The 12,900-nt window shown below is 45.4% G+C and overlaps 1 protein-coding gene across 1 annotated transcript in view; it reads left to right on the top strand.

The window, feature by feature from the left end:
• The window catches only part of STRN3 (striatin 3), a 103,222-nt gene that overhangs the window by 44,970 nt on the left and 45,352 nt on the right, over positions 1–12,900 (top strand). Inside the window, exons 6-7 of the mRNA XM_054716508.1 lie at positions 7,323–7,452; positions 9,277–9,418. Of these exons, the coding sequence (XP_054572483.1) occupies positions 7,323–7,452; positions 9,277–9,418 (272 nt within the window). The remainder of the gene's footprint in view (positions 1–7,322; positions 7,453–9,276; positions 9,419–12,900) is intronic.

The following is a 12,900-nucleotide window of genomic DNA, read 5'->3' as shown; positions in this document are numbered from 1 at the left end:
GCCAGGGCCCCATCCCCTGCCAGCGGTGGCAGCCTGGGGTCTCAACCATTGAGTCACACCAGCCAGGCAGATATGGAGGAATCTTAAATGTTTCTTTTTTTATAATATATATATTTTATTGATTTTTTACAGAGAGGAAGGGAAAGGGATAGAGAGCTAGAAACATCTATGAGAGAGAAACATTGATCAGCTGCCTCCTGCACACTCCCCACTGGGTATGTGCTCCCAACCAAGGTACATGCCCTTGACCAGAATCGAACCTGGGACCCTTGATTCTGCAGGCCAATGCTTCATCCATCCGCTGAGCCAAAACAGTTAGGACTGTCCAATATGCTAAAGAAAAAACCCTATCTAATAAAGAGGGAATATGCAAGGGAGAGCATTTGGGGGTGACCGGGGTATCAGCGGCTGGCAGGGAAGTGGTTAGGGGGTGATCAGGCTGGCAGGCAGAGCGGTTAGGGGCAATCAGGAAGGCAAGCAGGCGAGTAGTTGGGAGCCAGCAGTCCTAGATTGTGAAAGGGATGTCTGACTGCCTGTTTAGGCCCGATCCTGGATCGGGCCTAAACAGGCAGTCGGACATCCCCCAAGGGGTCCCAGATTGGAGAGGGTGCAGGTTGGGCTGAGACACACACACACACACACACACACACACACACACACACACGTGCACGAATTTCGTGCACCAGGCCTCTAGTTTATAAATATTTTAGAGTAATGCAGTTTACTATACCACATATGAATACCAATTAAAGATCCACAACAGCTTCTTGCCTTTACAAGATTAGGACCAGGAATTGAACCCACATGACTTCAGTGTGTGGGCGGACACTCTAACCACTTAGACACACCAGCCAGGGCTTATTTTAAATGGTTTAGTTGGAGATCAAAAAAGAGCTAATAGAGATTAAAAAGTGTGATAGAAAGAATTTATATGTAAAACTTGGGATATAAGGTTGAAGGAGTCTCCCAGAAAAGGGAAAAAAGAAAGTAGGACTGAAAAGCTAGGAAAATTCAAAGATCAATCCAGAGAACCAACATCAGACTAGGAGTTTCAGAAGGAAAGACCATGTAAAATGGTATTTAAAAACTGTTAAGGTAGTAATAAAAGAAAAATTTCCAGAATATATTTACAGATTGCATTTTCTTTTTTTTTTTTTAAGTAACTGAATTTTTTTTATTGTTTAAAGTATTATATATGTCTCCTTTTTCCCCGATTGACCCCTCCCCAGCCACTCCCACCCCCAGGACAAGCCCCACTGCCCCAGTGTCCGTGTCCATTACTTATGCTAATATGCATGCATACAAGTCCTTTGGTTGATCTTTTATACCCCCCTCTCCGCCCTCACCACCACCACCACCACCACCACCACCACCACCTTCCTTCTGAGGTTGGATGATCTGTTTGGTGTTCCTTTGCCACTGGATCCTATTTTTGTTTATCAGTTTATGTTGTTCATTATATCTCACACTAGAGGCCTGGTGCACAAAATTTGTGCACGGGTAGGGTCCCTAGGCCTGGCCAGCGATCAGGGCCGATCAGGTTCCCCACCTCCCTGTCTCCCCGCCTCCTCCTCCCCTCGCTCCCGCGTCCGCTGCCACCCACCCCTGGTTCCCTGTCCCAGCCCGGGCGATCGGGGCCTGCCTGCCGGGGGAGGGATATAGGGAGGGACCTGGGAGGTTGGCCGCCACCCCGAGGTGGGAGCTGGCCCTCAGCCCCCCTGGAAAAGGGGCTGCGTCTACTGCCACCCACCCTGGTTCCCCATCCCAGCCTGGCGGCTCAGCCCCAATCAAGCCATCAGAGCCTGCGGGCTGGGGCAGCTCCTGCATTGAGCGTCTGCCCCCTGATGGTCAGTGCACGTCATAGTGACCGGTTGTTCCATTGTAATGGCTGCTTAGGCTTTTATATATATAGATATGAGTGAGATCTTGTGATATTTATCTTACTCCGACTGGCTTATTTCGCTTAGCGTAATGCTCTCCAGGTCCACCCATGCTGTTGCAAATGATAAAAGTTTCTTCTTTTTTTATACCAGCACTAGAGGCCTAGTGCACATAATTCGTGCACTTCGGGAGGGGCGTCCTTCATCTCAGCCTGTGCCTCTCACAGTCTGGGAGCCCTTGGAGGGTGTCCGACTGCCGGCTTACACCCAGGCCTAAGCAGACAGTCAGACATCAGCGCTGCCGCAGAGGCAGGAGAGACTCCCGCCACCGCCGTTGTGCTTGCCAGTCATGAGCCTGGCTTCTGGCTGTGCTCCCTCTCTGGGAGCACACTGACCACCAGGGAGCAGCTCCTGTGTTGAGTGTGACCGGTCATTCTGCTGTTCGGTCGATTTGCATATTAGCCTCTTATGCCTGCAGGATCAGGCTGAAACCAGCTCCAACATCCCTCGAGGGGTCCCGGATTGTGAGAGGACACAGGCCAAGCCGAGGGACCCCACCGGTGCATGATTGGGGCTGGAGAGGGTCGCAGGAGGTTGGCCAGCCTGAGAGGGACCGCGGGAGGGCTCCAGGGCATGTCCGGCCCGTCTTGCTCAGTCCCAATCGGCCAGACCCCGGCAGCAAGCTAAACTACAGGTCCGAGCATCTGCCCCCTGGTGGTCAGTGCACATCATAGCGAGCAGTTGAGCGCCCTTAGCATATCATTAGCATATTATGCTTTGATTGGTTGAACGGATGACTGAATGACCGGACACTTAGCATATTAGGCTTACCGTATTTTCTGGCATATAAGACGACATTTTAACCCAGGAAAATCTCCTCAAAGGTCTGGGGTCGTCTTATACGCCGGGTGTCGTCTTATAGGGCGGGTGTTGAAACTTCCTAGCCGGACTGCAGAATCTGCGGTCGCCGCATACGGTGGGGGAAGCTCAAAAACGGCAGCACTCCATTCATTTCAATGGAGCCGGACGGAGACCGCAAGTGTCTCCGATCGGCTCCTTTTTGTGCCACATACGGTCTCCGTCCGGCTCCATTGAAATGAATGGAGTGCGGCCGGGTGCTCGCCACATATGGCGGGGATGCGGCCACGGCCGTTTTTGAGCTCCCCCCACCCCCCGCACCGTATGCGGTGACTGTATGAAAGCAGCAAGGGCGGTGCTGTACAAGTACTGTAGAAGAAAATCCACTCACAGGGATTCGTGGAAAGAAGTGACTTAACACGGTCCTGATGACAGGGGGCACCTCACCGGGAAGGTGTAAGTGAAGGGCGGAGCAAGTTGCAGGCGTCCGGGACGCCCGGGGTATGGAAAAAAGAGATAGAGCTGTGCCCAGAAAAACACGCCTCTTTCACCCGTCTGGCCCACCCTTGTATCCTATTACCGTACCTCCTTCTCTGCCTCTCAGATCTTGCTCCTGAGGACTGCAGTAAAGCGGCGTTGCTAACTCTACAGGGACTTGCCGGCACTTGCTCTCTCTCTATTGTTTGTTATCTTCCTCCTATCATCATCAGTTCCAGTTTGGTTGACAGCTTAGAAAACAAACAGCATGGCAGCTCCCATGGGTTTATTGTCTTATCCTTCCTTTCAGCTTTAGAGTGAATTAGGAAAAGTTTAATCCACTTGCACTGTTTTATGTTTACATGTTTGATGACAAACAGCCTTATGTTTATAAGTGACAGTTTTCCTGCTAAGTACCTGCATGTCATAAGCATTTGAATTAAAATTACCATATTGAAATCAAATCTGATGTTTTTTAAATTTTTATTTGGTGTGCGTTGGAAGAGGGGTAGTCTTATACGGCGAGTATATCCCAAACTCTCTATTTTAACTGGAAAAGTTGGAGGTCATTTTGTATGCCCAGTCGTCTTATATGCCGGAAAATACAGTATATTATATAGGATAGTATTCCATTGTGTAGATGTACCACAGTTTTTTTAATCCACTCATCTGCTCATGGGCACTCAGGCTGTTTCCAAATCTTATCCTATCTAATAATAGACAAATATGCAAATTGACCATACCTCCAACACCCCCACAAGCCACGCCCACCATCCAATCAGCGCGAGTATGCAAATTGAACCCAAACCAAGATGGCTACAGCCACAGAGAGCAAGGTTTCCTAGGTAACAGAGGAACCCAAGCTTTCCGCCTGCCCTTGCCAGGCCTAAGCCTCCACTCAAGCTACAAAGTTTCAATTATAGAAAGTAAACAAATTCAAACAAATGGCAGCAGAATGGAGCTTGAGAGAGCAGGCCAGGGTTGCCGCTGGCAACAGGGGAAGCAAAGCTTTCAGCTCACCCTGGCTGGGCCCACCCGCTTAAGGCTACACAGTTTCAATTATAACCCCAACACAAATGGCTGCTGGGCCTCGGAGGGAGCCCCAGGCTTGGCTCTGCTCTAGGCTACAAAGTTTCAATTGTAGAAGGAAAATAAATTCCAGATACCAGGGCCTCCGCTTAGGTTGCTAGGGGGCATGGCCGGCCTGCAAACCACCACAGGCCCCTTGCTCAGGCCGCCCCACACCCCAAGGGACCCCCCACCTGATCCGGGACACCCTTCAGGGCAAACCAGCTGGCCCCCACCCCTGTACCAGGCCTCTATCCTATCTAATAAAAGAGTACTATGCAGATTGATCATCACTGCAACACACAATATAGCTGCCCCCATGTGGTCAAAGATCCTGCCCCCATGTGGACACAAGATGGCCAGCAGGAGAGGGCAGTTGGGAGGCACTCGGCCTGCAAGGGAGGGCAGTTGAGAAGGACCAAGCCTGCAAGGGAGGGCAGTTGGAGGTGATCAACCCTGCAGGAGAGGGCAGTTAGGGGTGACCAGGCTGGCAGAGGAGGGAAGTTGGGGGCAAACAGGCTGGCAGCAGAGTGGTTAGGGGGTGATCAGGCTGGCAGGCAGAAGCGGTTAGGGGCAATCAGGAAGGCAGGCAGGCAAGCAGTTGGGAGCCAGCAGTCCTGGATTGTGAGAGGGATGTCCGACTGCCCGTTTAGGGATCCTACTGCCCACCGGGATCGGGCCTAAACGGGCAGTTGGACATCCCTCGAGGGGTCCCATATTGGAGAGGGTACAGGCTGGGCTGAGGGACAACCCCCCTCCGTGCACAAATTTCATGCACCGGGCCTCTAATCTATTATAAACTGCTGCTATGAACATAGGAATGCATATATCCTTTCTGATTGATGTTTCTGATTTCTTGGGATATAATTGGAGGAATCACAATACTAGATATCAAGCTATATTACAAAGCCACTGTTCTCAAAACTGCCTGGTACTGGCGCAAGAACAGACATATAGACCAATGGAATAGAACAGAGAACCCAAAAATCGACCCAACCCATTATGCTCAATTAATATTTGATAAAGGAGGCAAGAGCATACAATGGAGTCAAGCAAGTCTCTCTCCGACATTCCCCAAGGGGTCCTGGATTGTGAGAGGGTGCAGGCCAGGCTGAGGGACCCCACTGGTGCATGTTCTGGGCCGGGGAGGGACTGTGGGAGCACTCCATGGTGTGTTTGGCCCATCTTGCTCAGTCCCGATCTGCCAGAATCCAGCAACAAGCTAACCTACTGATCAGAGCGTCTGCCCCCTGGTGGTCAGTGCACATCCTAGTGAGCGGTTGTGTGGCCTTAGCATATCATTATCATATTATGCTTTGATTGGTTGAATGGACGACTGGACACTTTGCATATGAGGCTTTTATTATATAGGATTACAGATGTCCCCTTTTTCCCCCATTGACACATTTCCCCCTCCATCGTTGTTTCAGTATGACATTGATGAGATGCAGTAGGAACTTAACCCTTGTTTATATCAATTAGCCTTTGATAAAATTGGTTTCATATTTCAATTCCCTTAAAGTTGCAGAACCTGTCAACGACATTAAGTGAGGACTTACTACTGTATATTCTTTCTATTTTTTGTTGTTGAATATTTTATTTGTCTTTAATTCTCAAATATTAAAGATATTTTAAATGCTGAGCTAAAAGGTGTGTGTTTTATTATTGCAGTAGGTTTTTGTGTATTTTACTAATTTGCATTTGGAAACACAGTCTCTTTTACATTCAATCCTATCTAATAAAGAGGGAATATGCAAATTGACCATCATGCTGTAACAAAGATGGCGGCACCCAGTCCCCTCAGCCCTGCCGGAGTCCCCCAGTCCTTTCAGCCCTGTCCAGGGGGCGGCAGGCGCACAGTGTGGCCAGACCAACCCTTAGCCCCCCAGCCCCCCAGGGCCAGCCTGAGGCACAAGCAAGCCTTGGATGTCAGCTGCCCAGCTGATGCCCCCCCCCCAAGTGCATGAATTTTCATGCACCACACCTCTAGTATTTATATAAATCCTTAATGTGCTGGATTAGGCAAAATGTAGTATACCTATTAAAACCCTCTGCCATGTTAAAGTGCAATTAAAAGAAATAATCTTCTTGCATTATGTCCTTAATTTGAATTAATAGAACCAATCAGGGAGGAAGAAAACTGTGAATTTTATATTATATTATTATTTTGTTACCATGCACTCTTAGTGTTGATAAGGACATTTGAGATCATCCAGTTCAATTCCCACATTTTTTTCCCCCTGCCAGTAAATAAGTTGAAGCTAAAAGCTGTAAGTGGCTTGGCCAAGTTCAGGCAGCTATCTTTAGTATGTTAAGGATCCCATTTTCTAGGTAAAGAAAATCTGTGAAGCCCTGGCCAGTTTGGCCTAGTGGATAGAACATCAGCCTCTGGACTGAAGGGTCCCTGGTTCGATTCCAGTCCAGGGCACATGCCCAGGTTGCAGGCTCAATACCCAGTGTGGGGCATGCAGGAGGCAGCTAATCAATGATTCTCTCTCATCATTGATGTTTCTGTCTCTCTCTCTCTCCCTTCCTCTCTGAAATCAATAAAAATATATATTTAAAAAAAGAAAAGAAAATCTGTGAAACGGATTAGAATGTTCTATAACTCATTTACCATAAATTTAAATCTGGGCAGCCTGATAAATTAAACTGCTTTAATCCTCAAACAAGCTGTAACAGGTTATAGAGTTATAAGAAATGCTCAATTTAAGTTTCTTGCTTATGGTGCCTTTATTTTGAGAAATAGCATCACATTTGAGTGTCTAATAATACAGGATTTTATTTTGATACAGTAATTACTTAAAATATTTTGGACAATAAACATTGGGGAAAACTGTCACTTTTACTTTAATTGTAGAGCATAAATAATCTTTCAGAATTCTCTTCTTGAGTAAAATATTTACGCAATACATTTATAAATAGGTTGTCATTTGGATCTCTATAGTACCTTCAAGTGCTGTTTTAAAATAGGAACCAGAAAGAAATTCTAGAAGTAACCATTGGAATATTTGGGTTCACCTTTTTCCCCTCATATAGGCCTTCTGGTGATGTTCTTGAGACATTCAATTTCTTAGAAAATGCTGATGACAGTGATGAAGAAGAGGAAAATGACATGATTGAAGGCATCCCAGAAGGAAAAGACAAACATCGGATTAATAAACACAAAGTAGGAACTTGATTTTCTATTCTTTTTAGCTAAAATATATATGCTCATATATTTCAAATAGAAATAAACTATTATGGATTATAAATGTATGTGTTGACATTCTTGTTGTTTTATAAGGATTAATAATTTACTTTTGCTTATAACCTAAGAAACCGGTTTATCTATTTTAGTGGTGATGTGGGTTAGCTATAGGAGCAAAAGTGGTTTCGGTGATCCATTTGTGAATTATCATAGTAGTGTACAATATTTCAAGAATGTAAAAAAAAAAAAGGATAGGTTCAGTTATAGTTCTTTGGGATGTTACATGGTATGGGGAAATGTAATTGTGTCTATAAAAGCAGTTTTTAATCTTTTTGCCTCGTTTTATATTTGTAATATATTTAATACTAGTGGCCAGGTGCATTAAAAGTGTATTAATTAGAGGAAATAATTTAATATTGCTATTTGCCCTTTCTCTATAATAGAAGTGTCAGAGATGAAAGAAAATTAGTAAAATGTATATGAAAAACTTCCTCCTGTCAGAGCCTGGAGCGCACCACGGCACCCAGAGTCAAGTCCCTGCCCACCCACATGCACCTCAAAATCGCGTGAGACCCAGACCCAGCCGCCCCCCCCCCCCCCATTGGCCTAGATCCAGACCTGGCCAGTCCCACCCTTGTCAAGCCCTGCCAGGCAGGGGACGTAGCCTCAGGTCCACTGGCCCAGTGCCAGGATGGGGGGCATGGCTTGAGGTCCCCCAGCCCAGACTGGGGCGGGGGGCGTACCTTGAGATCCCCCAGTCAAACCCCACCAGGTGGGGGACACAGACTGAGATTCCCCCGTCAAGCCCCACTGGGCGGGGGGGCGCGGCCTGAGTTCCCCCGACCCAGCACTGGGGGTGCAACTTGAGGTCCCCTGTCAAGCCCCGCCAGGAAGGGGGGCGCAGCCTCAGATCCCCTGGCCTGGTACTAGGGCGGGGGGTGTGGCCTAAGGTCCCCCGGCCTGGTGCCGGGGTGGGGGGTGCGGCCTGAAGTCCCCTGTCAAGCCCGACCTGGTGGGGGGCGCGGCCTGAGGTCCCCCAGCCCAGCACTTGGAGGGGGGCGCAGCCTCAGATCCCCCCTATCAAGCCCCAGTAGGCGGGGCCATGGCCTGAGTTCCCCCAACCCAGCACTGGGGGTGTATGTTGAGGTCCCCTGTCAAGCCCCACAGGGGTGGGAGAGGGCGTAGCCTCAGGTCCCTGCTGATTGCTCCTTAAGGCTCCTTATGGGAACTTGGCCTCAGCTGTGGGTGCAGCCATCTTTGTGACGGAGTGACGGTCAATTAGCATATTCCCTCTTTATTAGATAGGTTGTGTAACATGAGTAAATAGACATTTTGTTTCCTTTTTTGATTGTTTCTGTTCTGGGAGGTAAAGCACTATTATAATTACCACAGCTATTAGCTTAGTTAATGTTTTATTAGTTGTATCATATCTGTAAGTTATAGTTCAAAGTGAGTGAGATCAGTTTAGCATAAGTTTTCCATTTAAGGGAGTGAATGGGTTTGTTAAAAAGTAACTGAATATATTATAATTAAACAGGTTAACTATACTTTATCATTAGCGTATTAATAATTCTTACTACCATCTTACTTGCATCACATTTTACAATGTTCTTCACACAGCATTCTTGAAAACCGTTTATCTAGGTATAATTTAGGATTGGTGAACTACATGGAAAATCTAAAATTTTATACCTAAGTAATTTAAAAATAGGAGTGCCAATGTAAAGATAATTGTGTGAAACTATAAAGGACCCTTTGAAAATTTAGGATAAAAGAAATTTTTGGCTTATGTTTCACTTACAGATAGGTAATGAAGGTTTAGCTGCTGACCTAACTGATGATCCTGATACTGAGGAAGCACTGAAAGAATTTGATTTTTTAGTGACTGCTGAAGATGGTGAAGGAGCTGGAGAAGCACGGAGTTCAGGGGATGGCACAGAATGGGGTAAGGTGATAAAGAGTTATGGGGGTGGGAGAAATTCTAGCCCTTAAAGATGTACTATTATTAAATATTATATGTGGAGTGTATGTATCTGAATGTATGGTGGCAGTTAAACTGAAAGCAAGAGGAAGTGGTATTGAATAATTTGGACCAGTTTATTTAGTTTGGGCGACTAAACTGTTTCATATGTGGTTTTTTATGGACTTTGATTTTGCAGTTTGTCTTGATTTAAAGTTGAAACATTTAGTCAATTTAGAAATCCAGTTGGTTTTAGCAGATTAAAAAAGTAAGCATGTATATACAGTTTTTAAAATTACCATTAATTAATTTGGTAATGACTTTAGGTTTCAAAAAGACGAAGTGCTTTCAGTATACCTGTATGTTGTTATCTGACTATCTGTTAGGAAGTAATAAAGCTACTAATCTTAAATTATAACTCTATATTGAGCAAGATTTATTGAAGGTATTGAACTATTATATAATATTCATTGTGGAAATATAAGGGCATAGCCTTTGCAAATGATATGTAATGCTAATAATAATTTTGATATAACTAAAAGGGAGAATGTCCAGTTCTATTTATATCGAGTTAAAAACTCCATTAAAAAGTAAAATAAAAGTGTAAAAAATATTTTAAGATAATAGTTGAGGTTCAGAATGTTGTTCCTATTAAATATGTTCATCCAGTTGTCTTTTAATATTAGCATGTTATCTGGTAGGTAGAATTCAAATTGTGTTTACTGAGTTTTATTAGAGAAGGTTACTAACATTAACATCCTACCTAATAATAGAGTAATATGCAAATTGACCGTACCTTTGCTACACCCACCAGCCACGCCCCCAGTCACACCCACCAGGAAACCGTGGAAGGGACGCTGAGGTGCGGCCGAGCCCAAGGCCCGAGGCTTTCAGGCAACCACCGGGGGTCGGCTCCTGAGATCCATTGCAGGGACGCTGGGTGCGGCCGAGCCCAAGGCTGGAAAAGCCTCGGGCAGAGGCTTTCCCGGCCTTGGGCACCAGCGGGGAGCCTGCATGAATCGCAGGCAACCACCGGGGGTCGGCTCCTGCGATCTGTAGCAGGGAGGCTGGGGTGCAGCCGAGCCAAGGCCGCCGCCCGGGGCCAAGCCCGACCCTGAAAGAAGGCAGAAGGCGGTGGCCACAGCCAAGGCCTGGGTCCCCGGTGCCGGCAGAAAACTGGTGCAGACAGCCAGGTGAATGAAGGTCTATTGCACGAATCTTCGTGCAAACGGGCTACTAGTATTTCACGTAAAAACCAAACTTGCTTAGTTACTAGGAAGGAATTATCATTGGATTTTTAAACACTAGTGTGGTGATAGGAAGCACACTTGGAGTTTTAAAATGCCTCATGTATGTATTGAAACTGAATATTGCTAATAGCAGGAGAGACAAAACCTCCATAATAGATTTATTGACTATTATGATAAAAATCGAGTACTTAAAAGATCTGAATTTTGTTACCAGCTTTCTCATTATTTATAATCCTAAAGTATTGTTTTCAGACCTTCACTTCTCTCCTAAGTGGAAAAAGGAACATTTATTAAAACTGAATAAACTCCACATTAACTTCTAGACTTGAATATACATTTTCGTACTTATTTGAAAATGACTATATTCTAGAAGTTTACTTTTAAAAAAATGTTTTTATTGATTTTAGAGAGAAAGAAAGGGAGAAGGAGAGAGAAACATCGATTGGCTGCCTCCTGCACCCCCAGATCCCCCACTGCGGATTGAGCTCAAAACCCAGGCATGTGCCCTGACTGGTAATCAAACCAGTGTCCTTAGTGCATGGGACAACACTCAACTGAGCCACACAAGGCAGGGCTAGAAGTTTACTCTTAAGAATTAGCTTTGCTCAGGAGAAACAGTAAAAGTATCTAAGTTTTCTTTTAGCATCTCTGCAACTCATTTAATGTTGGAAATACCTTTTTTCCAGTAATTTCTAAATTATTGCTTATGTTTTTCTGATTTATTTTATAATTATATAAGTATATTTAACATATAAATATATAGTTATTTTTAAATTTATGTATGTTTTAGGAGGTTTAGAACCCACAACTACATCTGAAGAAAATTAATAATTACCTATAATGCTACTATAGAGAGAGAACCATGGTTAACATTTATGTATAAAGACTAGAGGCCCGGTGCACGAAATCTGTGCAAGAGTGGGCCTTCCTTGCACCAGCTTCCCTCTGGCACCCAGGACCTTGGCTTCCCTCCGGCCGCCATTAGGCACCCATTACCCGGATTTCCCTCGCAGCCCCGGCTTCTTCTGGAAGGACGACCAGCCTAATTAGCATATTATGCTTTTATTATTATAGATGTGTATACCCTATATAATAAAAGCCTAATATGCTAAGTGTCTGGTAGACCGGTTGGCAGTTCAACCAATCAAAGCATAATATGCAAATGACATGCTATGGCCACTCAACCACTTGCTATGACGTGCACTGACCACCACGGGGGCAGACGCTCCAACCAGTAGGTTAGCTTGCTGCTGGGGTCCTGCAGATCGGGACTGAGCAAGACACTCCCTGGAGCCTTCCCGCGTTCCCTCCCCAGCTGGCCAACCTCCCACGTCCCTCCCCGGCCCCGATCATGCACCAGTGGGGTCCCTAGCCTATCCTGCGCCCTCTCACAATCCAGGACCTCTCGGGGGATGTTGGAAAGCCGGTTTTGGCCCAACCCCGAAGCCCAGTCCAAGTTTATTTAATAAAGGATTTTGCTGTGTGCTGATTTATAGCCCACATTTTTCACTTGACATATTGTTCTTCTGCAGCACCACTTTTGTAATAGCTGCATAATATTCTGACAATATGTTCTTTTACTTATTTAACCAAGGCTCTGCTGGTGTACATTTAGATTATTTTCATTTTTTAAAAATGATCAAAAGCCGTTTTTGAGCATTTGTATAGCTAAATCTTTTTTTGTTTTGTTAATCCTAATGTGAGGATAATTTTCCATTGATTTTTTTGATTTTTTTTTTTTTTTAGGGAGAGTGGAAGGGAAAGACTGAGAGAGAGAGAGAGAGAGAGAGAGAGAGAGAGATTGATGTGAGAGAGACACGATTGGTTGCCTCCCACACTGCTCTGTCTAGGGATGGGGACCAAGCCTGCAACCCAGGTCTGTGCCTTTGATACAAATCGAGCCTTCAGTCTGCAGACCGATGCTCTATCCACTGAGTCAAACCGGCTAGGACTGTATAACTAAATGTTGACACATATCAATTCCTGTTTCTTTAGCCTAAAATTTCTGGAAGTTTGACTGCCAGTCAAAATAATATACAGAAATATCAGGAATTTTAATCTGTATAAAATGGCATTATCTGTATATATAAAAGGCTAAGCGACCATCCAACCAGTAGCTATGACACGCAATGACCACCAGGGTGCAGACACTCAAGTCAGGAGCTGCCGAGCATCAGTTCTTGGGTGTCGCACCCCGGAACGAGAGGAGAAATCCCG

Source organism: Eptesicus fuscus, chromosome 5, assembly GCF_027574615.1.
Source record: "Eptesicus fuscus isolate TK198812 chromosome 5, DD_ASM_mEF_20220401, whole genome shotgun sequence".
Classification (NCBI taxonomy): Eukaryota; Metazoa; Chordata; class Mammalia; order Chiroptera; family Vespertilionidae; genus Eptesicus; species Eptesicus fuscus.
The sequence above is the reverse complement of the archived record's forward strand: the minus strand, read 5'-3'. Positions and strand labels throughout refer to the sequence as shown.